The 27,645-nt window shown below is 52.9% G+C and overlaps 1 protein-coding gene across 2 annotated transcripts in view; it reads left to right on the top strand.

Annotated features, from left to right (window-relative positions):
- The first annotated feature begins 5,413 nt into the window (after positions 1–5,413).
- The window catches only part of LOC137304654 (annexin A2-like), a 35,372-nt gene continuing 13,140 nt past the window's right edge, over positions 5,414–27,645 (top strand). The window contains exons 1-6 of one of the 2 annotated variants that reach the window (XM_067973299.1): positions 5,414–5,520; positions 9,761–9,828; positions 14,558–14,645; positions 16,070–16,164; positions 22,306–22,419; positions 25,598–25,688. In XM_067973299.1, coding sequence (XP_067829400.1) covers positions 9,778–9,828; positions 14,558–14,645; positions 16,070–16,164; positions 22,306–22,419; positions 25,598–25,688 — 439 coding nt within the window. In that variant the 5' untranslated portion in view covers positions 5,414–5,520; positions 9,761–9,777. Of the gene's footprint in view, positions 5,521–5,555; positions 5,577–9,760; positions 9,829–14,557; positions 14,646–16,069; positions 16,165–22,305; positions 22,420–25,597; positions 25,689–27,645 lie in introns of those variants that run through there. The other variant, XM_067973300.1, reaches the window with a different exon arrangement.

The raw sequence follows: 27,645 nt of genomic DNA, 5'->3' as shown, positions 1-27,645 counted from the left end.
TGGGTTAGTGACCCTGGGCTAGTGACCCTGGGTTGGTGACCCTGGGCTAGTGACCCTGGGTTAGTGACCCTGGGCTAGTGACCCTGGGTTGGTGACCCTGGGCTAGTGACCCTGGGCTAGTGACCCTGGGCTGGTGACCCTGGGCTAGTGACCCTGGGCTGGTGACCCTGGGTTAGTGACCCTGGGCTAGTGACCCTGGGCTGGTGACCCTGGGTTAGTGACCCTGGGCTGGTGACCCTGGGTTAGTGACCCTGGGCTGGTGACCCTGCATTGGTGACCCTAGAGCCCAAGACCTGAAGTGACTCTGGAAAGCAGCTGTCCCACAGGCGCCAACTCCCCTGCCTGTCTCTCACTGTGGCTAGCGGTGCCAGGCCATGCATGAAGCTCCCTCATGTGAAGGAATTGGAGGGGACCTTAAGGCAGCCACCAGGCTCAGTGCCACTTTCTGGAGAGACAGTGACATCTGCACCTGCTCCTTGCAGCCCACTGGTGGCAGGCACAGGCTCAGAGGTGCTATTGGTTGCTGTCAGACTGAATGGACCTACAAACCCTGTTCAAAATGTCAGTGGCATCACTGTGAAGTGTTACTGCAGAAACGACCAATGTCCTAAGAAGCTGTCCCTGGAGTCACGATGCAGCAGATATCACCTGGATTGTCACAGGTCCCGGCCGCTCTGCAGATCATGGGCTCCTCCCATTGGTCCATCATCTCAACCATAGGCATTGAAAGTACCTGCTCGTCAGATTGATCGATGCTCCCAAATCATTGATCTTCTGAGATCGGGGTCCCTGGGATCGGGCTCCCTGGTATCGGGGTCCCTGGTATCTGGGTCCCTGAGATCGGGGTCCCTGCGATCGGGGTCCCTGAGATCGGGGTCCCTGAGATCGGGGTCCCTGGTATCGGGGTCCCTGAGATCGGGGTCCCTGCGATCGGGGTCCCTGATATCGGGGTCCCTGGTATCGGGGTCCCTGGTATCGGGGTCCCTGGTATCGGAGTCCCTGAGATCGGGGTCCCTGGTATCGGGGTCCCTGGTATCGGGGTCCCTGGTATCGGAGTCCCTGAGATCGGGGTCCCTGAGATCGGGGTCCCTGGTATCGGGGTCCCTGGTATCAGGGTCCCTGAGATCGGGGTCCCTGGTATCGGGGTCCCTGGTATCGGGGTCCCTGAGATTGGGGTCCCTGCGATCGGGGTCCCTGGTATCTGGGTCCCTGAGATCGGGGTCCCTGAGATTGGGGTCCCTGCGATCGGGGTCCCTGCGATCGGGGTCCCTGGTATCTGGGTCCCTGAGATCGGGGTCCCTGGTATCGGGGTCCCTGCGATCGGGGTCCCTGGTATCGGGGTCCCTGAGATCGGGGTCCCTGGTATCGGGGTCCCTGAGATCGGGGTCCCTGGTAGCGGGGTCCCTGCGATCGGGGTCCCTGCGATCGGGGTCCCTGAGATCGGGGTCCCTGAGATCGGGGTCCCTGAGATTGGGGTCCCTGCGATCGGGGTCCCTGAGATCGGGGTCCCTGGTATCGGGATCCCTGCGATCGGGGTCCCTGAGATCGGGGTCCCTGAGATCGGGGTCCCTGGTATCGGGGTCCCTGAGATCGGGGTCCCTGCGATCGGGGTCCCTGAGATCGGGGTCCCTGAGATCGGGGTCCCTGGTATCGGGGTCCCTGAGATCGGAGTCCCTGGTATCGGGGTCCCTGCGATCGGGGTCCCTGAGATCGGGGTCCCTGAGATCGGGGTCCCTGGTATCGGGGTCCCTGGTATCGGGGTCCCTGAGATCGGGGTCCCTGGTATCGGGGTCCCTGCGATCGGGGTCCCTGAGATCGGGGTCCCTGAGATCGGGGTCCCTGGTATCGGGGTCCCTGAGATCGGGGTCCCTGCGATCGGGGTCCCTGATATCGGGGTCCCTGGTATCGGGGTCCCTGGTATCGGGGTCCCTGGTATCGGAGTCCCTGAGATCGGGGTCCCTGAGATCGGGGTCCCTGGTATCGGGGTCCCTGGTATCAGGGTCCCTGAGATCGGGGTCCCTGCGATCGGGGTCCCTGGTATCGGGGTCCCTGGTATCGGGGTCCCTGAGATTGGGGTCCCTGCGATCGGGGTCCCTGGTATCTGGGTCCCTGAGATCGGGGTCCCTGAGATTGGGGTCCCTGCGATCGGGGTCCCTGCGATCGGGGTCCCTGGTATCTGGGTCCCTGAGATCGGGGTCCCTGGTATCGGGGTCCCTGCGATCGGGGTCCCTGGTATCGGGGTCCCTGAGATCGGGGTCCCTGGTATCGGGGTCCCTGAGATCGGGGTCCCTGGTAGCGGGGTCCCTGCGATCGGGGTCCCTGAGATCGGGGTCCCTGAGATCGGGGTCCCTGAGATTGGGGTCCCTGCGATCGGGGTCCCTGAGATCGGGGTCCCTGGTATCGGGGTCCCTGCGATCGGGGTCCCTGAGATCGGGGTCCCTGAGATCGGGGTCCCTGAGATTGGGGTCCCTGCGATCGGGGTCCCTGAGATCGGGGTCCCTGGTATCGGGGTCCCTGCGATCGGGGTCCCTGAGATCGGGGTCCCTGAGATCGGGGTCCCTGGTATCGGGGTCCCTGAGATCGGGGTCCCTGCGATCGGGGTCCCTGAGATCGGGGTCCCTGAGATCGGGGTCCCTGGTATCGGGGTCCCTGAGATCGGGGTCCCTGGTATCGGGGTCCCTGCGATCGGGGTCCCTGAGATCGGGGTCCCTGAGATCGGGGTCCCTGGTATCGGGGTCCCTGGTATCGGGGTCCCTGCGATCGGGGTCCCTGGTATCTGGGTCCCTGAGATCGGGGTCCCTGGTATCGGGGTCCCTGAGATCGGGGTCCCTGAGATCGGGGTCCCTGGTATCGGGGTCCCTGCGATCGGGGTCCCTGAGATCAGGGTCCCTGAGATCGGGGTCCCTGGTATCGGGGTCCCTGAGATCGGGGTCCCTGGTATCGGGGTCCCTGCGATCGGGGTCCCTGAGATCGGGGTCCCTGGTATCGGGGTCCCTGGTAGCGGGGTCCCTGCGATCGGGGTCCCTGCGATCGGGGTCCCTGAGATCGGGGTCCCTGAGATCGGGGTCCCTGGTATCGGGGTCCCTGGTATCGGGGTCCCTGAGATCGGGGTCCCTGGTATCGGGGTCCCTGAGATCGGGGTCCCTGATATCGGGGTCCCTGGTATCGGGGTCCCTGAGATCGGGGTCCCTGGTATCGGGGTCCCTGAGATCGGGGTCCCTGAGATCGGGGTCCCTGGTATCGGGGTCCCTGAGATCGGGGTCCCTAGGCTCCCAGTCGGGGGTAATCACCTCCCCACTCACTGCGAGGGACGCCATGCTCCATCTCTTCCACTCCCAGGCCCTCATTCCCACCAGTGCTCAGTGCTTCACCCATTGGCAGCCCTTCTGACTAACGAACTACCTCCTCGGGAGAGGGTGACTCTGAGCTATTGCTTGTGTGAGTGAGATGCCGGGACCCTTTTGGTGAGGAACTGGCAGCAGATGAGGCAGTGGTTGTGGCAGCTAACTCCTAGTCACCATCTTTTACTTTGGCAGGAGAGTAGACAATATTCACGGCGGAGGTGGGTGACTGCGTCTGCCACCTCCCTCTAGACAGCCTGCACCACTCCCTCAGGGGACTCCCGTCCTCAATGCCCAACAGTCTTACTGATCTGACCCTGACGTCTGCAAAAGGGCCTCCAGGGAGCTATTCGAGAGTCTGGGAGCCCTTCCAGCTGCTTCATTCATTCTGTGGATTGTGGATATGGATTGGGGTTTCTGCTACTAAAATGTGCTGCTAAACTGTTTGAAAATTGTTTATTAATCCCCCTCTTCACCTCAACCTGAGACTCTTCACCCCTCCCCCAGTTCACACTCGCACTGTTCCCCCTCCCCCAGTTCACACTCATACTGCTCCCCCCTCCCCCAGTTCACACTCGCACTGTTCCCCCTCCCCCAGTTCACACTCATACTGCTCCTCCCTCCCCCAGTTCACACTCGCACGGCCCCTCCTCCCCCAGTTCACACTTGCACTGTTCCCCCTCCCCCTGTTCACACTCACACTGTTCCCCCTCCCCCAGTTCACACTTGCACTGTCCCTCCTCCCCCAGTTCACACTCGCATTGTTCCCCCTCCCCCAGTTCACACTCGCACTATTCCCCCCAGTTCACACTCGCACTATTCCCCCTCCTCCAGTTCACACTCGCACTGTTCTCCCTCCTCCAGTTCACACTCATACTGTTCCCCCTTCCCCAGTTCACACTCATACTGTTCCCCCCAGTTCACACTCATACTGTTCCCCTCCCCCAGTTCACACTCATACTGTTCCCCACAGTTCACACTCATACTGTTCCCCCCCAGTTCACACTTATACTGTTCCCCCTCCCCCAGTTCACACTCACACTGTTCCCCCCCAGTTCACACTCGCACTGTCCCTCCTTCCCCAGTTCACACTCACACTGTTCCCCCCCAGTTCACACTCGCACTGTCCCTCCTCCCCCAGTTCACACTCACACTGTTCCCCCCCAGTTCACACTCGCACTGTCCCTCCTTCCCCAGCTCACACTCGCACTGTCCCCCGTCTAGCTGTGATTTCCCAGTGGTGATTAGGTTTATAGTCGAGAGATCTGTGTCCCGCTCGGGTGGAATGACTTTTCAAACCGTGTTTCCTGGAGGAAAAAGTAAATTTTTAACAACTTAATCACAAAAGGGAATCTGAAGGAGTATCATGTAGAACTGTCGTCCATGTCGTTTCACTGGGAATTTCTTGTCCTACTGTATTTAAATATCTGTACAGTGTTTCTTTAAACTCTAACCTTATCCCCTGTAACAGGGCCCCACTGTAAACCTCCCAGTCTCCGCTAAGGCAAGTTTATAGATTCAAGCTGAACTAGGACTGATTTTTACAGGATGGACTATTTTTTGATAAAACAGGCACGGCGTGAACTTTTTCAGTGTGAAGATGGGGAATGTGCTCGGACTCTGAGTGCGGAGGGGAGTGGGACAGCTGCCTGGAGTTCTGGGAATGAGCAGCATTCTTTACTGGACTGAGTTTTCAGACAGGGCTGTTAGACGTGGAGACTGAGAGAGCACACAGCGTCTGGTAGAAAATGGCTCAGGTTTAGCAATGGGTGGGGAATCAGCAACAGATGGAAAAAACTGCAAGAGGAGAGTGCGCTTTGAATAATCTTAATCAGATTCATAAATACCCAACTTAAAACCCACAGCAGCAGAATATTGAATATCTTGGGGGGGATTTTTTCACCTTTGAGGGGCTTTGAGTGCAGCGTTTACTGGGGGACTGTGTTCGTTTGAGATTAGTCATTCTGCTGCCTTCAGAATCATTGTTTCAATAGGAAATGATGGAAGTCCTGAGTGGATTAGCCGCCTTGGCTCAGGCTGGGCTGGTGAGGGGTGGAGATGTCAGTTAGAGAATGAGTGTCGATGTGGCTCCAGTCAGCTGGTATTTATAAACCGCACCCTCGGAGCTGGAGTGAAGTTTGGAGCCGAGTTAGTCTCTGTTCAGTAGCTGAGTGGGGAGGTGAGTGTGTAATTCTGGACCTTTTTTACAATAGAGTACAGATTGTGTGAACTACAGTAAGTTAAGCAACACTATTAACTCAGCATTTATTAATTTAAAGCTTGATGCAGTGAATTGTCAAAGAGTGTAAACCTCAGAGTGCGGAATCATCTCAAAATTCTAAGTTGCATTAAGTGCAAAACTTAAAACTCTGCTCCGAAAAGTTGCGATTTATCCAGTGATTGTAAAATCTAAAATATAATAATGTGCGACTAAAATATTATAACGAATGCTGCACCCCCTGGAACGTGGGTGATAAACCACAAGGAGCAGAGTTTGAGTTAGAAAGGTTGTGAGTTAGCGGCTGTAAGACTGCCCCATAGTTCACAGGATGAAGAGTCTTTGCCAGTGAGGGCTGTGTTCCCACTATTATTTCTGGGACGAAAGATTCTTCTTCCCAATTGTTGTCAGGGAGATGGGTGGAGTGAGCATATTTATTGTACTGTGTATCATGCCTCGGAGAGAACGTTATTACATGAGTCTTACAGCATTTATACAGCGTCTTCACCATAGAAAAATGTCTCAAGTCAAGAGGTGTCATTTAAAGAGGGACACTGAGATATTAGGACAGGTGACCAAAAGCTTAGTCAAAGAGGTGGGTTTTAAGGAAGGGGGAGAGGTTCAGGGAGGGAATTCCAGAGCTTGGGTCTGAGCAGTTGAAAGGCCAGAGTCAGAGGAGTGGAGATTTCTGGGGTGGGGTGTGTTGGACGGCTGGAGGAGGTTACAGAGGGTGAGAATTTTAAAATCGAGGCGTTCCAGGACCGGGAGACAATGTAGGTCAGCAAACACAGGGGTGATGGGTGAACGGCACTTGGCGCGAGTTAGGATAGGGGCAGCAGAGTTTTGGATGAGCTCAAGTTTATGGAGGGTGGAAGATGGGAGGCCGGCCAGGGGAGCATTGGAATAGTTGAGTCTAGAGGTGAGAAAGGCATGGGTGAGGGTTTCAGCAGTGGAAGAGCTGAGACGGGGCGGAGACGAACGATGTTACAGAGCATTTTGTGGGTTGATTTTGGATTTGGCCTATGGATGGGACCCATTAAAAAGCCCTAAATCGAGTATTTGATAGAAAGAGGAGCTGGTTTATCCGCAAAGGATATTCTGCACTAAAGCAATCCATTTGCCAGGATTTTACAGCCCACCCCCGAGAAAGGAAGTGTTAAAAAAATACAATTCTGATGGTAATGGGGACAAAGTACAAACACATTGATATTCCTCCACAGTGTGTAACCCCGAGTTCCCTGTCACCACCACTGCCTCTCTCCCACTCTGACCTCCCTGTCCTCGGCCTCCTCCACTGTGCCAGTGAAGCTCGACGCAAGCTCGAGGAATAGCTGCTCGTCATTCCCCACCTCCCCCTGGGCACTCTACACTCTCGGGTGTGAACAATCCCCACCTCCCCCTGGGCACTCTACACTCTCGGGTGTGAACAATCCCCACCCCCCCGGGCACTCTACACTCTCGGGTGTGAACAATCCCCACCCCCCCGGGCACTCTACACTCTCGGGTGTGAACAATCCCCACCCCCCCGGGCACTCTACACTCTCGGGTGTGAACAATCCCCACCCCCCCGGGCACTCTACACTCTCGGGTGTGAACAATCCCCACCCCCCCGGGCACTCGACACTCTCGGGTGTGAACAATCCCCACCCCCCCGGGCACTCTACACTCTCGGGTGTGAACAATCCCCACCCCCCCGGGCACTCTACACTCTCGGGTGTGAACAATCCCCACCCCCCCGGGCACTCGACACTCTCGGGTGTGAACAATCCCCACCCCCCCGGGCACTCTACACTCTCGGGTGTGAACAATCCCCACCCCCCGGGCACTCGACACTCTCGGGTGTGAACAATCCCCACCCCCCCGGGCACTCTACACTCTCGGGTGTGAACAATCCCCACCCCCCGGGCACTCGACACTCTCGGGTGTGAACAATCCCCACCCCCCCGGGCACTCTACACTCTCGGGTGTGAACAATTCCTCCCTCCCCCCGGGCACTCTACACTCTCGGGTGTGAACAATCCCCTCTCCCCCGGGCACTCTACACTCTCGGGTGTGAACAATCCCCTCTCCCCCGGGCACTCTACACTCTCGGGTGTGAACAATCCCCACCCCCCCGGGCACTCTACACTCTCGGGTGTGAACAATGACTTCATAGATCCATAGATCCAACTCTCTCCCGGGCTGTAGGTGCTGGCAATGGGGGATGGGTGTGCCCATAGTCCGGGGATTGGGAGGGGGAGGGCAGTGAACAGTTTGGTTCTAGGGACCCCCCTCCCTCCCCATTGGAGCACTGCTCGGGGGGGTTGGTCTCCATCCTGGACATCCACCTGCTTTTTTTCCTGCACCAGACTCCTGAGCAGCTGGATTCGAAGATGGGACCACGTAGAATGACAGAAATTACACTCCGAAACAGGCCGCTCGGCCCATCCAGACCATGGCAGCATTTATCGTCCACACCAGCAGTGTCCCGATCCTGAGTTCCTGCTCTGTTCCCGTATCTTTGGCTATAAAGCACTTTCCGACGTCCTGAGGTCATGAGAGGTGCTTTATAAATACAAGTCTCTCTTCATTCCTTTAGGAACAGAGGAACAGGAGTAGGCCATTCAGCCCCTCGTGCCTGCTCCGCCATTTGATAAGATCATGGCTGATCTGTGATCTAGCTCCATATACCTGCCTTTGGCCCATATCCCTTAATACCTTTGGTTGCCAAAAAGCTATCTATCTCACATTTAAATTTAGCAATTGAGCTAGCATCAATTGCCATTTGTGGAAGAGAGTTCCAAACTTCTACCACCCTTTGTGTGTAGAAATGTTTTCTAATCTCACTCCGGAAAGGTCTGGCTCTAATTTTTAGACTGTGCCCCCTACTCCTAGAATCCCCTTTCCATCATCTAACCTGTTCTTAACAGTTAACATAGTCTCTGCCTCAATCACCAGACCCCATCGTACACCCTACCCCCTCACGACCCTCTGTCTACACTTATTTCTCCTGCTCTCTATCTTGAATCTGTCTCATTTAATCATATATCCCCTCATTCCAGATCCTCAACCACTGCAAACAGTTTCTGATCACTCGGCCCCACCCCTTCAGAATTTTACATTCTTCAAGTCGAGACGAGAAACGGTTTGTGTTTTAGATCAACATTCAATTAAAAATAATGAAGAAACTCTCAGCACAAGTTGGCACGTTCGCAACGCAGAGATTTAATCTCTGGACTGCAAGGTTTTTGAAATGGGAACAAAATATGAACACAGTTTAATACAGACTGGGTTGGAGAAATTACAGACACAGGGTGTGTCTCCGGGATTTTGGAGAAAATGAAAAGTGTGAATTAGACGGCCGAGGGGGAAAGGAGGGGGAGAGTCCTCTGTTTTAGTGTAACTCCCACCAACACTTTTCAAAGTTACTGGATTTGCTCTCGTTTTCGATTTAAATTAAAAGCACTCGGCCCCGCTCCATTTATCGATTCCCTGAGCTTTCTGCACATAACGACTCGCAGATGTGACATTCGCTGGATTTTGACGCGAGCATTACGGTTCAGACCAAAGTGCAGCGTTACCCTGACTGTGGGCTGGTTTGTTCATGAGCTGCGGTTTACATGTTCTGCCAGGAGTCTGTGTCAGCGACTGTTGGAAGTTTTCAGTAGGTTAACCGTTGCTATGGTTTTTGCCCACATGCACATTCCATGCATCCTGTGTAATAGGGAGTGTTTACGGAACGCTCGGCCCTGTACAAGTTTTAATCTGTCCCTCACCTTGCTCATATATCAGTGTTGGACTTGGATTAGATGCTTAGGGACTATGCGACTTCCACCGACTAACACAACTCATTACACAAAGAGCTTTAATTAACCTGCTCGGTGTAAAAGCTTGTGAGAAAGCAGAGTTTGAGAGAGGGTGGAGTGAGATGTCCAACTGCACTCACACACTGTGCAATAGGAGCATTTCAACAAGCCAGCTCGGGCAGATGTGGGCTTTATTGTGAGAGGGGTCCCGCTCCCTGTTTGGGGGGGGAATGATTCACTCTTTCCCCTCAGTGTCCTGTCCCCTGTGAGGGTTTGTTAATGATCATTAACTGGACTGATGTACAGACCAGTACTGGCGGATAGAACTGAGGACCCCTTTAACCTACTGCATTGTGTGACTCCCCATTTTGAGGACTGTTTGAGTGATTTGATATTTGATTTTCTTTTGGTCCTAGTGTGATCTGTGAGCAAAATGGCACAAATTCACGACATCTTATCCGAAGTGTGTCTGGGCGGCCATGAGGTGAGACTCTGACTCGAAATTCAAACTGTTTGGGTGGGGCCAGGGGGTGGGACTGGGGCTGGGGCCAGGGGTGGGGCTCGGTTTGGGGTGGGATATGGGGGGGGCTTGGTGTTGGGGATGGGGCTAGGGTTGGGGCTTGGTTTGGGGTGGGACACATGCAGACGTCATATTGTGATGACAAACACTCTTTGTTATTTATTGCTAATAAAACAATGTAATGATAATATTTGAGGGACTGACTCACTTGCTCAGAAGCTACACAAGGCATCGGGAACACTAACGAATTTCAGCTGCCCCCTCGATTCCCGAGGATTAATCCGGTGATTCTCACCCTCCACAAGCCCCACCCTGGGCAACTGATTTCTTCTCCAAATATTATCATATTTGTCTCGGTGGTATTTCCATCACCTCTTCCCTCTCACTGTGCAATGTAAAGCTGGCGATCTGTGGGCAGACACTTCCCTCATAGAAACAATATCAACGGCCAGTCTAAACCTGAGACACAACGGCAGGGTTTGACCTACTGATACACAGCATGACGTTTTCACCAGGTTCTCGCAATTTAACCCCTGTTTACCACCAAATATGCCACGATTCCATTTTACCGAACCTTTCGAGTGCTCCAAAGGATGGGAGCCTGGATACTGATTTGCACATCTGGGCTGATGCAGCAGTGGCAAAAATATACCTCCCATCAGTCTGACTGACCAGTGCCTCCTGCTCTCCCCACCCATCCTTCCCTTCCCTTCCCTTCCTACCCCCCTTCCCTTCCTTCCCTTCCTTCCTTTCCTTCCTTTCTTTCTCACGGGCCTAGATCCAGCAGAGCATCACTTACAGACGGTCAGGGGACATGGCGGTGCTCTGCCTCGGATTCGCGGTGCCCTGCCTCGGATTCGCGGTGCCCTGCCTCGGATACAACACCAGAATTGCAGGTTTATTACGGAGTGGGTTTTCTGATACTAGTTTCAGGAAGTGTGCAGCAGGAGGAAGAGAGGGAAGTTTTTCTAAACTGCAAACTTGGTGTATTTTATATTTGTGTAATTTTCTTACATTCACCTTATCTCCACCTTTCATTATTTGCAGACCTGGATAACGTCCCCTCTCCATCTTTTGAAAATAAGTTTAGTTGCTTGAGCCTTTCTCCCTAACGTAGCCACTCAGGCCTAGAATCTTCCTGCTCACTCTTCTCTGAACCCTTTCCAATGCTTCTATACCCTTTATGAGGTAAGGTGACCAGGAGACCATCACATGCTGTAGAGCTGGCCCCCCCATCGATCTGCACACCGCCATCTAGCTGGCCTGTAATAACCAGGCTCACAGGTTACACTTCCAATAATCCAGTATCTGTAGAGCTCTGGGAAATATTTAACAAAACATCAGTAATTTCCTCCTTTAATTCCTTGAAGATTCCAGGATGTGTCCACTCTAATCCAGGGGATTAATCCATCCAGTCCCTGAGTGACGCATTCTTCACTCCTGTATGTTCTACGGGTCACTCCCAAATTCACGGTGACTCGAAGTTCTTTGTAGAAACTGATATTAAGGATCCACTCAGTACACCTGCCTTAACCCCCTCATCGGTAATAGTTTTACCCATTTTACCCTCTAACACTCCCTTCCTTCTTTTGTTAACTGAGCTTTAAAATCTTTCTTGCTTCCATCAGACATCTTTCTCTCTTCCTTTTTCTCCTCAGTTGTCCTTTTTTCAGGATCCCCAGTTCTCTCCTCTTGTTTTCTTGTACCCTTTAGCCTGTATTCTAACCTCCTCATTAGCCCCTTGTGCTCTTGTGTTGCAGATGTTTAAACCGGAGTAAATTCCCTTTCCCCATTCTCAACCCGCAAACGTGGCATTTTTCAACTCTGAGTTCCTGATTCGTTTTGTCTTTGAGATTTTTTTCTCAATTCCGAAATTTGCCTTTCCAAAGTCATGTCCCGTTATGTTGTTGTCTTTGGCTGAACGTTGGTTTTGGAGATGGTTTGTCACCCAGTGATAACGAAAGTGTGATATTATTGTCGATGGGGACTCCCAGAGCCCGAATTCTCAGCTCGGGAACAGAACATTACAATTCTGGGTCCTGCCCCTCACTCACAATCTGACCAGGGACTTTGGAAAGTAATGAGCTCAGTCCGTTTTCCCTCTCCCCCCAGACTTTTGTAAAGTTATTTTTCTCTCGTCAAGTTGTCCCATTGAGGGCCGAGAGAAGCCTGTGGCCAAGAGAATCATTCAGCTGCTTCTCTCAGTCTTTGTTTCCAGTGTCACACCCTTTCCTTTTATTGCTTTTGGCCCTTGCACAAAAAAGAAAAAGAATTTTTCCAGTCAATGAACTGAGTTCCTTTCCAGGGCGTCGCCCATGGGCAGAAATTCTCGACAAGCCGTTCTGTCTTTTGACTGTTTCCAATTATTTCCCGTCTTCAAATTCTTTGTCTTGTTCTTTCTGTCTGTTGGTCAGCCATTCTCTTTATCGCCCTCTGACTCTTGTTCATTTTTCCTGCTCTCCTCTGTGTGTCCCCGCGTTTGTTTCTGTCTCTTTTCTCTCCCTCTTTCTGTGAGTCTCTCCTTCTCGCGGTCTCCTCTCCATCGCTCTTTGATCCTGTACTGTGGTCCCCATTTCAAGTGTTCCCAAAATTAGACCCAGAGACCCCCAAATCTACAGGCACCCAGAGACATTCCAAACCCTAACCCCAAAGACTGAGAGGAGCCCCAGCCCAGACCCCACCCCAACCTGCCCCACGTGCTCGACAAGGTCAGATCCCCGTCCATAGCGCCCAGGGCACCCAGCAAGATTTTTAGCCTCTTCCCACTTAAATCACGCACTGAACCAAATCCACAGCTCACAGGAAGCCCACACTCCACACTCCCTGGTCCCTCGGTTTGATTTTGACAATTGTTGATCTCCTTTGGGTGGAAAATGTGCTGCAGTTTTTCAGTTGCTTTGCACCAACGCAATTACATTCAGAAGTAGGGTCGCCAACTCTGGTTGGACGGATTCCTGGAGGTTTCATCACATGACCTCCAACCGCCCCACCCCCGCACTCCCGCCATTGGTCACTCGACACGTCCGCTCTCGCGGAGCCCCGGCCCCCCACACGCCCACCATTGGTCGCCCGGCATGTCCATCCCTGCGGTGCCCCGCCTTCCCATGGCCAATCGGAAAGCAATCTGACTCTTCGATACCCGATTGGTTGATTCTTGGCTGTCAGTCAAACGGCCTTTTTTTTCACTACGTCCACTATTTATTTAACAAATAAATAAAAATGAAAAAAAAACACAATTTTTTAATATCCCTGTGATTTTTCTCCCGGTTGTTGTTCACCGTTTGGGAGATTTGCCTTTAATTCCTGGAGACTCCAGGACAATCCTGGACAGTTGGCAACCCCTAATCAGAAATGAATAAATAAAAGCGTTTAGTTTGGTAGGAAGTTTGTGACAGAGGGGTTCCCCAGGGCTGTGACGGGGGGGGTTCCCAGGGCTGTGATGGAAGGGTTCCCCAGGGCTGTGAGGAGGGGTTCCCCAGGGCTGTGAGGAGGGGTTCCCCAGGGCTGTGAGGAGGGGTTCCCTAGGGCTGTGAGGAGGGGTTCCCCAGGGCTGTGAGGAGGGGTTCCCCAGGGATGTGAGGAGGGGTTCCCCAGGGCTGTGACGGGGGGGTTCCCCAGGGCTGTGATGGAGGGGGTTCCCAGGGCTGTGACGGGGGGGTTCCCCGGGGCTGTGACGGAGAGGTTCCCAGGGCTGTGAGGAGGGGTTCCCCAGGGCTGTGACGGGGGGGTTCCCCAGGGCTGTGACGGGGGGGTTCCCCAGGGATGTGAGGAGGGGTTCCCCAGGGCTGTGATGGAGGGGGTTCCCAGGGCTGTGACGGGGGGGTTCCCCGGGGCTGTGACGGAGAGGTTCCCAGGGCTGTGAGGAGGGGTTCCCCAGGGATGTGAGGAGGGGTTCCCCAGGGCTGTGAGGAGGGGTTCCCCAGGGCTGTGACGGGGGGGTTCCCCGGGGCTGTGAGGAGGGGTTCCCCAGGGCTGTGACGGGGGGGTTCCCCAGGGCTGTGACGGAGGGGGTTCCCCAGGGCTGTGACGGGGGGGGTTCCCCAGGGCTGTGACGGTGGGGTTCCCCAGGGCTGTGACGGAGGGGGTTCCCCAGGGCTGTGACGGTGGGGTTCCCCAGGGCTGTGACGGGGGCGTTCCCCAGGGCTGTGACGGGGGGGTTCCCCGGGGCTGTGACGGGGGGGGGGGTTCCCCAGGGGCTGTGACGGGGGGGGGTTCCCCAGGGCTGTGACGGGGGCGTTCCCCAGGGCTGTGACGGGGGGGTTCCCCGGGGCTGTGACGGGGGGGGTTCCCCGGGGCTGTGACGGGGGGGGGGGTTCCCCAGGGGCTGTGACGGGGGGGGTTCCCCAGGGGCTGTGACAGAGGGGTTCCCCAGGGCTGTGACGGGGGGGTTCCCCAGGGCTGTGACGGGGGGGCTCCCCAGGGCTGTGACGGGGGGGTTCTCCAGGGCTGTGAGGAGGGGTTCCCCAGGGCTGTGAGGAGGGGTTCCCCAGGGCTGTGACGGGGGGGTTCCCCAGGGCTGTGACGGGGGGGTTCCCCAGGGCTGTGACGGGGGGGTTCCCAGGGCTGTGAGGAGGGGTTCCCCAGGGCTGTGAGGAGGGGTTCCCCAGGGCTGTGACGGGGGGGTTCCCCAGGGCTGTGAGGAGGGGTTCCCCAGGGTTCTAACCAAGAGGTTAAACTGCGGTCTGTATTTCAGACAGCTGCTGGAGCCACGGTGAAACCTTTTGCTAATTTTAATGCAGACAGCGACGCTGCGGAGCTGGAGCGAGCAATCAAAACCAAAGGTGAGCATGTGGGCCAGGCCGGACTCTGCTGGCTCATAAAACTCTCATCTCCTCGACAGTGGTAATGGCGTCTGGCGGAAGGTCGAACTTTAACTTGATGTCGTGATTATTCTGATCCAGGCTGTACCTGGCTGATTCATCAAAGGGTTTTGGGTTGGTCTGAACATCGCCCTCTATTAATGAGCCAGTGCAGGTCAGAGAGAGAGACTCCTCTGTCAGTCTGTGTTGAGTCATGGTGTCAGCTGCAGCTCAGTGGGTAACAGGAAGTGGCCTCTGAGTCAGATAGTCATGTGATCACGTCCCACTCCGGAGGCCTGAGCCCATAATCCGAGCTAACACTCCAGTACAGTGCAATACTGAGGGAGTGCTGCACTGCCAGATGAGACGTTAAACCCAGGCCCCGTCCGCCCTCTCCAGGTGGATGTAAAAGATCCCATGGCACTATTTCGAGGAAGAGAAGAGCAGGGGAGGTCCCCCGGTGTCCTGGCCAAAATTTATCCCTCAACGAACATCACTAAAAACAGATTATCTGGCCGTTATCTCATTGCTGTTTGTGGGATCTTGCTGTGCGCAACTTTGCTGCTGCATTTCCTACATTACAACAGTGACTACACTTCAAATGTAATTCATTGGCTGTAAAGCGCTTTGGAATGTCTTAAGAATGTGAAAGACGCTATAGAAATACTGGCACACGGCCCTGCACCGCACAAATACCAACACACGGCCCTGTACTGCACATATACCAACACACGGCCCTGTACTGCACATATACCGGCACACGGCCCTGCACCGCACAAATACCAACACACGGCCCTGTACTGCACATATACCAACACACGGCCCTGTACTGCACATATACCGGCACACGGCCCTGTACCGCACAAATACCAACACATGGCCCTGTACTGCACATATACCAACACACGGCCCTGTACTGCACATATATACCGGCACACGGCCCTGTACCGCACATATATACCGGCACACGGCCCTGTACCGCACAAATACCAACACACGGCCCTGTACTGCACATATACCAACACATGGCCCTGTACCGCACATATATACCGACACAAGGCCCTGTACTGCACATATACCGACACACGGCCCTGTACTGCACATATACCAACACACGGCCCTGTACCGCACATATATACCGACACAAGGCGCTGTACTGCACATATACCAACACACGGCCCTGTACTGCACATATACCAACACACGGCCCTGTACCGCACAGATACCGACACACGGCCCTGTACCGCACAGATACCGACACATGGCCCTGTACTGCACATATACCAACACACGGCCCTGTACTGCACATATACCGGCACACGGCCCTGTACTGTACATATAGATGTACCGTAGTGGCCCCTGATGGAGTGATGAGCTGAAGCTGTAATATTCTCTCCCTGTTCCAGGTGTTGATGAACACGCCATCATCAATGTTTTGACCAAACGGAGCAATGCACAAAGGCAGGATGTGGCTTTCGCTTATGAAAGGAGGGCGAAGAAGGTGAGAGACTCTTTGTAGCTGAGTGTTCAACACTCGACCAGGTGAAGACGCAGAACCTGAACTGTCGGAATGTAGAATATCCCGGGCCAGAGATCGGCCAGCTCTGGGCACCATTCCCCATTGGGCACAGAACACACCAGCCGATGCGGGGGAGGGTCCAGTGAGGTCAGAGGTCAGACGAGAGTCGGTGCACTGACTGTAAGAGTCTTTCCGGGGGGAAGGAGGGGAATAAACATGTAATTTGAGTATGACATCAGTTAATCACTGCAGACCAGAATCAAACAAACACTAATATCAATAGCCTCCCTGTCCTCGTCCTTCTGTCTTCTGACCCAGACTCCCTGCCTGTGGCATCGTGTGGGGAGTCCAGCTGTGGTTCACAATCATAGCTTTGCTGCTGTGCTGTGTGGGAGATGCATGTCATTTGAGCAACGAGGAAGACCCTACAAGGGAAGTAATCCCATGATCTCCACCACCTACAAGGGAACCCTAATGCACCAGCTGCACGTTCCCCTCCCAGTCACACACCATCCCCACTTGGAAATATATCGGCCGTTCCTTCATTGTCGCTGGGTCAAAATCCTGGAACTCCCTACCTAACAGCACTGGGGAGAACCTTCACCATACGGACTGCAGCGGTTCAAGAAGGCAGCTCACCACCACCTTCTCAAGGGCAATTAGGGATGGGCAATAAATGCCGGCCTCGCCAGCGACGCCCACATCCTGAGAATGAATAAAAGAACAATCTGGCTTTGTACTGCAATGTTTTGTGGTGAATATTCCCTCCTGTTGGTCGCTCGGAGTATCTCAACATTCGCAGCTTTCCACCAAACATAAAGGACGGCCGTTCCATCTAACGGGGGTGTTTGAACAAGTTCACTTTGTTCTAAATTTTCAATAGCACAGAGTTTCCACGACGAGTAACAGGCTGCACTGTCCCTGATTGTTGGTGGTGAGGTCCCCACTCAGCCGAGGTTCTGATCTCAGAAATGACACCATTTCCCAGACTGCTTCCGATGCACATTTCCTCCCATTGCCTCCGACCGTGCTCTCCTCCAGTCGCCCGTTTCTAGCTCCTCCCCAATGGGCTGTCCCAGTAACCCGAGTGTTGCAGCCTGCTCCTGAGCTCTCATCTTCTTCCCCCCGCCTCCCTTGTCCAGCCTCTCCCCAGCCCATCTCCACCACTCCCCTGATGAGCTTTGCTACTTTAATGATTTCAGCTTCTCTGGCCTGGCCATCTCTGTCTCCCCATGGATCTCCAGCTCCTCATCTCCCTCCGGCCCCTCGCCTCCCTCCGGCCCCTCGCCTTCCTCCCTCCGGCCCCTCATCTGGACGGTGGTCTCCGGCCCCTCACCTCCCTCCAGCCCCTCACTTGGACAGTGGTCTCCGGCCCCCCACCTCCCTCCGGCCCCTCGCCTGGACGATGGTCTCCGGCCCCTCCCCTGGACGATGGTCTCCGGCCCCTCCCCTGGACAATGGTCTCCGGCCCCTCGCCTGGACAATGGTCTCCGGCCCTTACCTTACTCCAGTCCCCATCCCCCACCCTCCTCTGCCTGGCTGCATTTGTTTTCATCTTGAAGAACTTTAATTCCCCGACTTCCTCCGTATCGAGGGTGATCATGTGGATCCATCCCATTTCCTGTCCCTCTGCTCTCATCTCCTCCCCATCTTCTCACAACAGGGTCTCCCTTGACCTTACTCCCCACTCCACCAATCCGATCATCTTTTCCCATTTCTGACGCCTTCAACATGATCCCACCACCAGGCCCAACCCCTCCCCTTTCTACTATCTGCAGAGGCCCATTTCCCCACAGAGACCCATTTCCCCACAGAGGCCCATTTCCCCACAGAGCCTCATTTCCCCACAGAGCCTCATTTCCCCGCAGAGACCCATTTCCCCACCGAGACCCATTTCCCCACAGAGACCCATTTCCCCACAGAGCCTCATTTCCCCACAGAGCCTCATTTCCCCGCAGAGACCCATTTCCCCACCGAGACCCATTTCCCCACAGAGACCCATTTCCCCACAGAGCCTCATTTCCCCACAGAGCCTCATTTCCCCGCAGAGACCCATTTCCCCACCGAGACCCATTTCCCCACAGAGACCCATTTCCCCACAGAGACCCATTTCCCCACAGAGACCCATTTCCCCACAGAGACCCATTTCCCCACAGAGACCCATTTCCCCACCGAGACCCATTTCCCCACAGAGCCTCATTTCCCCGCAGAGACCCATTTCCCCACAGAGCCTCATTTCCCCGCAGAGACCCATTTCCCCGCAGAGACCCATTTCCCCACAGAGACCCATTTCCCCGCAGAGTCCCATTTCACCACCGAGACCCATTTCCCTGCAGAGTCCCATTTCCCCACAGAGGCCCATTTCCCCACAGAGGCCCATTTCCCCACAGAGGCCCATTTCCCCACAGAGTCCCATTTGCCCGCAGGATGCCCTTCTTTGGCTGGTCTCCATCCCTATTCCCAGCAGCCTATCACTTGAACTTTCCTGGACAACCACAGCAGATGAAACACGTATAACCTGATTGGTTCACAGCGCAGATGGCAATTTGGCCCAATGTGTCTGTGCTGGCTCTTTGCTAGAACAATCCAGGACTAATCCCACTGCCCCACTCTCTCCCCATCGTCCTGTATCAAATACTCATCTCCTGTTCCCTTAACGATAGGATGGTTCCTCCCTCGATCGCTCCCTGTGACAAATCTCCAGCAACCCTCTGCATAAAAAATATCATCGAACCTCCACCCCACTGTCGTCGTGAGAATTTTAAATTGATGCTCTATAATGGGGGCCCAAAACTACACTCAGTGCTCTAACTGTGGCCCAACTAATGTTTTGTACAAGTTTATCACTGCTCTCGTACACTATGTCCCATTTATCACTGCTCTCGTACACTATGTCCCATTTACCACTGCTCTTGTACACTATGTCCCATTTACCACTGCTCTCGTACACTATGCCCCATTTATCACTGCTCTCGTACACTATGTCCCATTTACCACTGCTCTCGTACACTATGTCCCATTTACCACTGCTCTCATACACTATGTCCCATTTACCACTGCTCTCGTACACTATGTCCCATTTATCACTGCTCTCGTACACTATGTCCCATTTACCACTGCTCTCATACACTATGTCCCATTTACCACTGCTCTCGTACACTATGTCCCATTTACCACTGCTCTCGTACACTATGTCCCATTTACCACTGCTCTCGTACACTATGTCCCATTTACCACTGCTCTCGTACACTATGCCCCATTTACCACTGCTCTCGTACACTATCCCCCATTTACCACTGCTCTCGTACACTATGTCCCATTTACCACTGCTCTCGTACACTATGTCCCATTTATCACTGCTCTCGTACACTATGCCCCATTTACCACTGCTCTCGTACACTATCCCCCATTTACCACTGCTCTCGTACACTATGTCCCATTTACCACTGCTCTCGTACACTATGTCCCATTTACCACTGCTCTCGTACACTATGTCCCATTTATCACTGCTCTTGTACACTATGTCCCATTTACCACTGCTCTCGTACACTATGTCCCATTTATCACTGCTCTCGTACACTATGTCCCATTTACCACTGCTCTCGTACACTATGTCCCATTTATCACTGCTCTTGTACACTATGTCCCATTTACCACTGCTCTCATACACTATGTCCCATTTATCACTGCTCTCGTACACTATGTCCCATTTACCACTGCTCTCGTACACTATGTCCCATTTATCACTGCTCTTGTACACTATGTCCCATTTACCACTGCTCTCGTACACTATGTCCCATTTATCACTGCTCTCGTACACTATGTCCCATTTACCACTGCTCTCATACACTATCCCCCATTTACCACTGCTCTCGTACACTATGTCCCATTTATCACTGCTCTTGTACACTATGTCCCATTTACCACTGCTCTCGTACACTATGTCCCATTTATCACTGCTCTCGTACACTATGTCCCATTTACCACTGCTCTCGTACACTATGTCCCATTTATCACTGCTCTCGTACACTATGTCCCATTTATCACTGCTCTGGTACACTATGTCCCATTTATCACTGCTCTTGTACACTATGTCCCATTTATCACTGCTCTCGTACACTATGTCCCATTTACCACTGCTCTCGTACACTATGTCCCATTTACCACTGCTCTCGTACACTATGTCCCATTTATCACTGCTCTCGTACACTATCCCCCATTTACCACTGCTCTCGTACACTATGTCCCATTTACCACTGCTCTCGTACACTATGTCCCATTTACCACTGCTCTCGTACACTATGTCCCATTTACCACTGCTCTCGTACACTATGTCCCATTTATCACTGCTCTCGTACACTATGTCCCATTTATCACTGCTCTCATACACTATGTCCCATTTACCACTGCTCTCGTACACTATGTCCCATTTACCACTGCTCTCGTACACTATGTCCCATTTACCACTGCTCTCGTACACTATCCCCCATTTACCACTGCTCTCGTACACTATGTCCCATTTATCACTGCTCTCGTACACTATGCCCCATTTATCACTGCTCTCGTACACTATCCCCCATTTACCACTGCTCTCGTACACTATGTCCCATTTACCACTGCTCTTGTACACTATGCCCCATTTACCACTGCTCTCGTACACTATGTTCCATTTACCACTGCTCTTGTACACTATGCCCCATTTACCACTGCTCTTGTACACTATGTCCCATTTACCACTGCTCTCGTACACTATCCCCCATTTACCACTGCTCTCGTACACTATGTCCCATTTACCACTGCTCTTGTACACTATACCCCATTTATCACTGTTAGCGTACACTATGCCCCATTTATCACTGCTCTCGTACACTATGCCCCATTTACCACTGCTCTCATACACTATGTCTCATTTATCACTATCCTCGTACACTATGTCCCATTTACCACTGCTCTCGTACACTATGTCCCATTTACCACTGCTCTTGTACACTATGTCCCATTTACCACTGCTCTTGTACACTATACCCCATTTATCACTGCTCTCGTACACTATGTCCCATTTACCACTGCTCTTGTACACTATGTCCCATTTACCACTGCTCTTGTACACTATACCCCATTTATCACTGCTCTCGTACACTATGTCCCATTTACCACTGCTCTCGTACACTATGCCCCATTTATCACTGCTCTTGTACACTATGCCCCATTTACCACTGCTTTCGTACACTATGTCCCATTTACCACTGCTCTCGTACACTGTGCCTCATTTATAATATAGAAAGTACTTTTTATGACTTGATCTTTCTGTGTTGACACCTTTTGGGATTATGTATTTGAGTTCCAGGCTCTCTGTGTTCATCCATTCCTTTCAGTGTCTTTCCTTTGATGTATAATCCATTTCCTTGTTTCTCCTCCCCAATATGCATTATCTCTCACTCCTCTCCGTTAAATTCCACCTGTCTGCCCATCGCACTAAACTCCCTCTAATCTCCTGAAGTCTTTTCCAGTCCTCGCTGTTTGCCAAACCTCCTACTTTTGGGTCATCTCCAAATGTTGTTACCATGCTCCCTGTACCCAAGTCTAAATCATCGGTATGGACCGAGAACTAAAGTGAGCCCAGCACCGACCCTGAGGGACATCCAACTATCCCTCGCCCTTGTCCAGTCCCAGTGACACCCATTTACTCTAACTGTTCCCTGTCTGTCCCCCAACTTTCTACCCATGCTGCTACATTTCCTCTTGTATCCTACATCTGAATTATTCTGAGCCTTTTCTGAGACTCCTTCTGAAAATCCATGTGCACAGTACCTGGGCCCTGACCCTTTCATCTCAGAACATCTCCATCTGCAGGAGCTTCCACCTCTTCCCCTAATGTCTCTCGCCGATGTCCTTTTACATCACCGAGCAGTTTTCTATCATTTTCAGGTTGTTCCCGTCAGCTCCTTCTCTGTGCTGCGATCATCTGCTCCTTCCCCCCCCCTTTTCTCTCTCCGTATATCCTGTAGCTTTGGGATCGGGCGACGGTCACACTCGAAAGATTTTCTTGCTCTTTCCCTTCCCCGGAATGAGGAGATAGCTGAGCGACAAGTGTCGGATGTGAAAAGCTTTTTGTATCTGCAGAAACTGGAAGACGTCCTGCACTCTGCCCTCTCCGAACCTCTGGAGTCCGTCATGCTGGGCCTGTTGAAAACTCCCCCCAAGTACGATGCCGCTGAAGTCAAGAAAGCCATCAAGGTGAGTCTTTCGTCGGGATATCCTGCTCTGTTTTAAAACAGTGGGGGTGGATATTGGGGTTAATGGTGGAGATGAGAATGAAATTGGGGGGGTGAGAACCATGGCTGTCTCACTGACCCGACCCCCACCTGAATTTCCCTCGTGCCCCCGTGGAGACTGCCATTGGCCACTCCTTCCCCGCCAGCTCTAGGCAAATGCTGGCAAGAGGCAGGCCAGGACTATGGGCCCCATTCCTCTCCCCTCCTTCCCTGATTCGGTCACTTTCCCGGGACTGCCAGCTGAACCACGGTGATAAGGCCTGGGGCAGCAGCGGGAATGGTCCCACATGGAAGGACGGGGCCTTTTAGTGACCTCTTCTCTCTCCAACTCTCCACCAGGCCTTACCTGCCGAAGGCCTCAGGCTTCGCCAGGGCCTTCTTCAATGACTTGGAGCAGCCTCAGGGCCTGTTATCTCTGCCTACCCCTCTTTCGGGTCCTGCAGCACCACCTTCCTTTCCCCACCTTCTATCCCTTCCTGGCAGGAATCCTCCTGGGATCCCACCATCCTTCTCTCTCTCAGGATACTGGGCTGGGGTCATGGTGGGGTCAGCCCAAGCTCAGAGGAATCCAGCCCAGGTCTAGAGTTGATCGTTTGCTTGAACTGGAGGGGAGATGAGGAGAATGTTTTTAATGATCTGGAATGCGCTGCCTGAAAGGGCGGTGGGAGCAGATTCAATAGTAACTTTCAAAAGGGAATTGGATAAATACTTGAAGGGAAAATATTTACAGGGCTATGGGGAAAGAGCAGGGGAATGGGACTAATTGGATAGCTCTTTCAAAGAGCTAGCACAGGCACGATGGGCTGAATGGCCTCCCCCTGTGCTGTAAGAATTTATGATTTCCCTCCCTCGCCCCAATTTGACAACCTGGAATCTTTACGCACTCCCCACTGAGGGTCGGGAATAACTGGCCCTGTTCCTGGAAAAGCTGTCTCTAAAAACAGTGGGGCTGAAATTCCAGGATCGCCCCTCTGCCGACAGAAGTCCCATCGCCCCTGGAGGAAGAGGCCATCTTAGCTCATTATCATGTCCGGGGCAGGCGGCTGTCGATCGAGGGGTGATTCAGACCAACAGAGACCCATCGTGGGCCCAACAAACATCGACCTCGTTTGCCTTCAGCCCCTAAAGGAGCCAAATTGCATTTTTATTTGGGCAGTGAAGCCCCCTCCTCAGTCTCAACAAAGCTCAGTGTGGAACTCATGCTGGCTCCCAGCTGCTGAGAGTTATATCAGGCCTTTCAGGGTGTAGAGCAGGTAACCAGCAGGTAACCAGCAGGTAACCAGCAGACTCACCTGCTGCCGTGGTGGGAGAGTTACACAGGACGGAATCCGGCACAACCAGTCCCTGCTCCAAACTCTGGCCCTCCCCCAGTGGAGAAAGTGTCCCCGTGGAGCAGGAGTTTCAGGCCCCAAGAATCTCCTCCCCTCCTCCTGCCCCCCCCCAACCTGCCATGGTACGTGTGAGTGTGGACAATGAGTGACAGTGTGGAGTAAACACGGAGAGCGTCACAACTGAGTCCAGTCCTGCTCTCACACTCACACATGCACACACGCATACTCACTCTCACACTCTCACACTCACACTCTCATACACTCACTTACTCACTCTCACTCACTCACTCACTCTCATACACACACTCACTCTCACGCATACTCACTCTCACACTCTCACACACTCTCACACTCACTCTCACACACTCACTCTCACACACTCACTCACTCACACTCTCATACACTCACTTACTCACTCTCACTCACTCTCATACACACACTCACTCTCACGCATACTCACTCTCACACTCTCACACACTCTCACACTCACTCTCACACACATACTCACTCTCACACTCTCACTCTCACACACACACTCACTCACACACATACTCACTCTCACTCACTCACTCTCACTCACACACACTCACTCTCACACACTCACTCTCACACACTCACTCTCACACACTCACTCACACTCTCACTCACTCACTCTCACACACACACTCACTCACACACATACTCACTCTCACTCACTCACTCTCACTCACACACACTCACTCTCACACACTCACTCACACACACTCACTCTCACACACTCACTCTCACACACTCACTCTCACACTCACTTACTCACACTCTCACTCACTCACACTCTCACTCACTCACTCTCGCTCACACACTCTCACACACATACTCTCACACTCTCACTCACTCACTCTCGCTCACACACTCTCACACACTCTCACACTCATTCACTCACTCACACACGCTCACACTCACAACGCAACCTCCACACACATGCACGGTCACACTGACCGACACAAACACACACAGACTCACACAGGCACACTCACAGACAAAGACACACGCACTCATGCTCACAAACACATTCACACACACATTCTCACACTCACACTCACATGTATATGCACAGATACACATTCTCACTCACACTCACACTGATTGTTTCCCCATTGGTGCCTGTCTTCGATCAGTGTTTAGCATAGGGATTGAACCAAGGACTTTCCTGCTCTTAATGGGGTGGGAACACAATGTTTACTAATCAGGTGAGCTGGACATCGTGTTATTAATGAATTTGGACGTTTTGTTCAGTTTTGGTGACGATTGTTTGTCCAGAGCTGAACTCGGGTTTCGATATTTCTCCGCATTCGGCCCCAGACAGTGCCCCATGTGCCATCTGCTGGCCGTTAGCTGCGACTGCGGGAGGTGGGCTTTGACTGTTCGCTCAGAACTCAACAAACTGCAAACATTAAATGTGTAAAGTGCCGGCACAGGTGTCCGTGTGGAGCACAGGTCCGTGTGGAGCACAGGTCCGTGTGGGGCCCTGGTGTCCGTGTGGAGCACAGGTCCGTGTGGAGCACAGGTCCGTGTGGAATACAGGTCCGTGTGGAATACAGGTCCGTGTGGAATACAGGTCCGTGTGGGGCCCTGGTGTCCGTGTGGAACACAGGCTTCACTGGGTGAAGAAAGATCCCATGGATTAGTCTCCCAGAAAGAGCCACTTCCTTTCCACGAGCTAAAATTCTATTGCGAGCTGTGAACGGCTTGTAATTTCTGCCCAGTAAATCCTGCTGCTGAACTTGTGAAAAATATTGATGCAGTTTTACAAAAATCCGCTGTTTACAGGGGCTGGGAACCAATGAAGCCACTCTGATTGAGATCATGTGCTCTCGCACAAACAAGGAGACTCAGGACCTGTGCAAGGCCTATCAGGAGGGTAAGTGAGGAGCAATCTGATCTCAGCACAGACGCTCGGTAACACTTAAATACTGTGAATATTTCAATAATTCATAGAATGTACAGCACAGAAACAGGCCATTCGGCCCAGCTGGTCTATGCTGGTGTTTATGTTCCACACAAGCCTCCTCTCACCCTACTTCATCTCACCCTATCAGCATACCCTTCTATTCCTTTCTCCCTCGTGTGTTTATCCAGCTTCCCCTTAATTGCGTCTATACAATCCGCCTCAACCACTCCTTGTGGATTCAGAGTGAATCTGATCAGTTGTCAGACAGATGCTGTGGTACAATGTGTGTAACTGATCCACTCTCCTTCTGCCTCTCCCACAGATCACTCACCTTCTCCCTTTATCCTTTCCCCCTCTCGCTCCATCATCACCTCTTAGTTACTCTTAAAGCATTTACAGTTAGTGAGATCCTTGCTTTCCCCTCCATATTTGACGTTTTGTGATAATATCGAACTGCGTGAGAACTTTGACCTCCCAGATGGTCCTGTGGGTGCTGGGAGTCAAACACAAGGAACAAAAAGCACTAGTCCCACTCCCAGTCCCACTCCCAGTCCCAGTCCCAGTCCCACTCCCAGTCCCACTCCCAGTCCCAGTCCCACTCCCAGTCCCACTCCCAGTCCCAGTCCCACTCCCAGTCCCACTCCCAGTCCCAGTCCCACTCCCAGTCCCAGTCCCACTCCCAGTCCCAGTCCCACTCCCAGTCCCAGTCCCACTCCCAGTCCCACTCCCAGTCCCACTCCCAGTCCCAGTCCCAGTCCCAGTCCCACTCCCAGTCCCAGTCCCACTCCCAGTCCCAGTCCCACTCCCAGTCCCAGTCCCAGTCCCACTCCCAGTCCCAGTCCCAGTCCCACTCCCAGTCCCAGTCCCAGTCCCACTCCCAGTCCCAGTCCCAGTCCCACTCCCAGTCCCAGTCCCAGTCCCACTCCCAGTCCCAGTCCCAGTCCCACTCCCAGTCCCAGTCCCACTCCCAGTCCCAGTCCCAGTCCCACTCCCAGTCCCAGTCCCAGTCCCACTCCCAGTCCCAGTCCCAGTCCCAGTCCCACTCCCAGTCCCACTCCCAGTCCCACTCCCACTCCCAGTCCCAGTCCTTGTCAACCTGTTCCTTACAGTATTTGAAATTCAGTCTTATTGTGTGAACTCACTCAAACATTCCACACAGTGAGACTGTCCCAACACACGTTAAGGGTATGATTCATGGAGCTGCTGTAAAATGAGAAGGAAAATCTATTGTAGCAGATCCAATATGTGGAAACAAAATGAGCATGAGGAGACAACCTAGGTATTTGATAAAGTACCACATAATAGACTTGTTAGCACAATTAAAGCCTACGGATTAAAAGGACAGTGGCAGTGTGGATACAAAATTGGCTAAAGGACAGAAAGCAGAGAGTAGTGATGAACGGTTGTTTTTCAGACTGGAGGGAAGTATACAGTGATGTCCCCCAGGGGTCAGTATTAGGACCACTACACTTATTGATATATATTAATGACCTGAACTTGGGTATAGAGGGTATAATTTCAAAGTTTGTAGATGACACGAAAATTGGAAATGTAGTAAACAATGTGGAGGATAGTAACAGACTTCAGGAGGACATAAACAGACTGGTGAAATGGGCAGACACATGGCAGATGAAATTTAACGCAGAGAAGTGTGAAGTGATACATTTTGATAGGAAGAATGAGGAGAGGCAATATAAACTAAATGGTACAATTTTAAAGGGGGTGCAGGAACAGAGAGACCTGGGGGTATATGTACACAAATCTTTGAAGGTGGCAGGACAAGTTGAGAAGGCTGTTAAAAAAGCATATGGGATCCTGGGCTTTATTAATAGAGGCATAGAACACAAGAGCAAGGAAGTTATGCTAAACCTTTCTAAGAACATAAGAGTAGGCCATCCGGCCCCTCGAGCCTGCTCCACCATTCAAT

The sequence above is a fragment of the Heptranchias perlo genome, chromosome 38 (genome assembly GCF_035084215.1).
Source record: "Heptranchias perlo isolate sHepPer1 chromosome 38, sHepPer1.hap1, whole genome shotgun sequence".
Classification (NCBI taxonomy): Eukaryota; Metazoa; Chordata; class Chondrichthyes; order Hexanchiformes; family Hexanchidae; genus Heptranchias; species Heptranchias perlo.
This window is presented reverse-complemented; position numbering and strand designations above follow the sequence as displayed.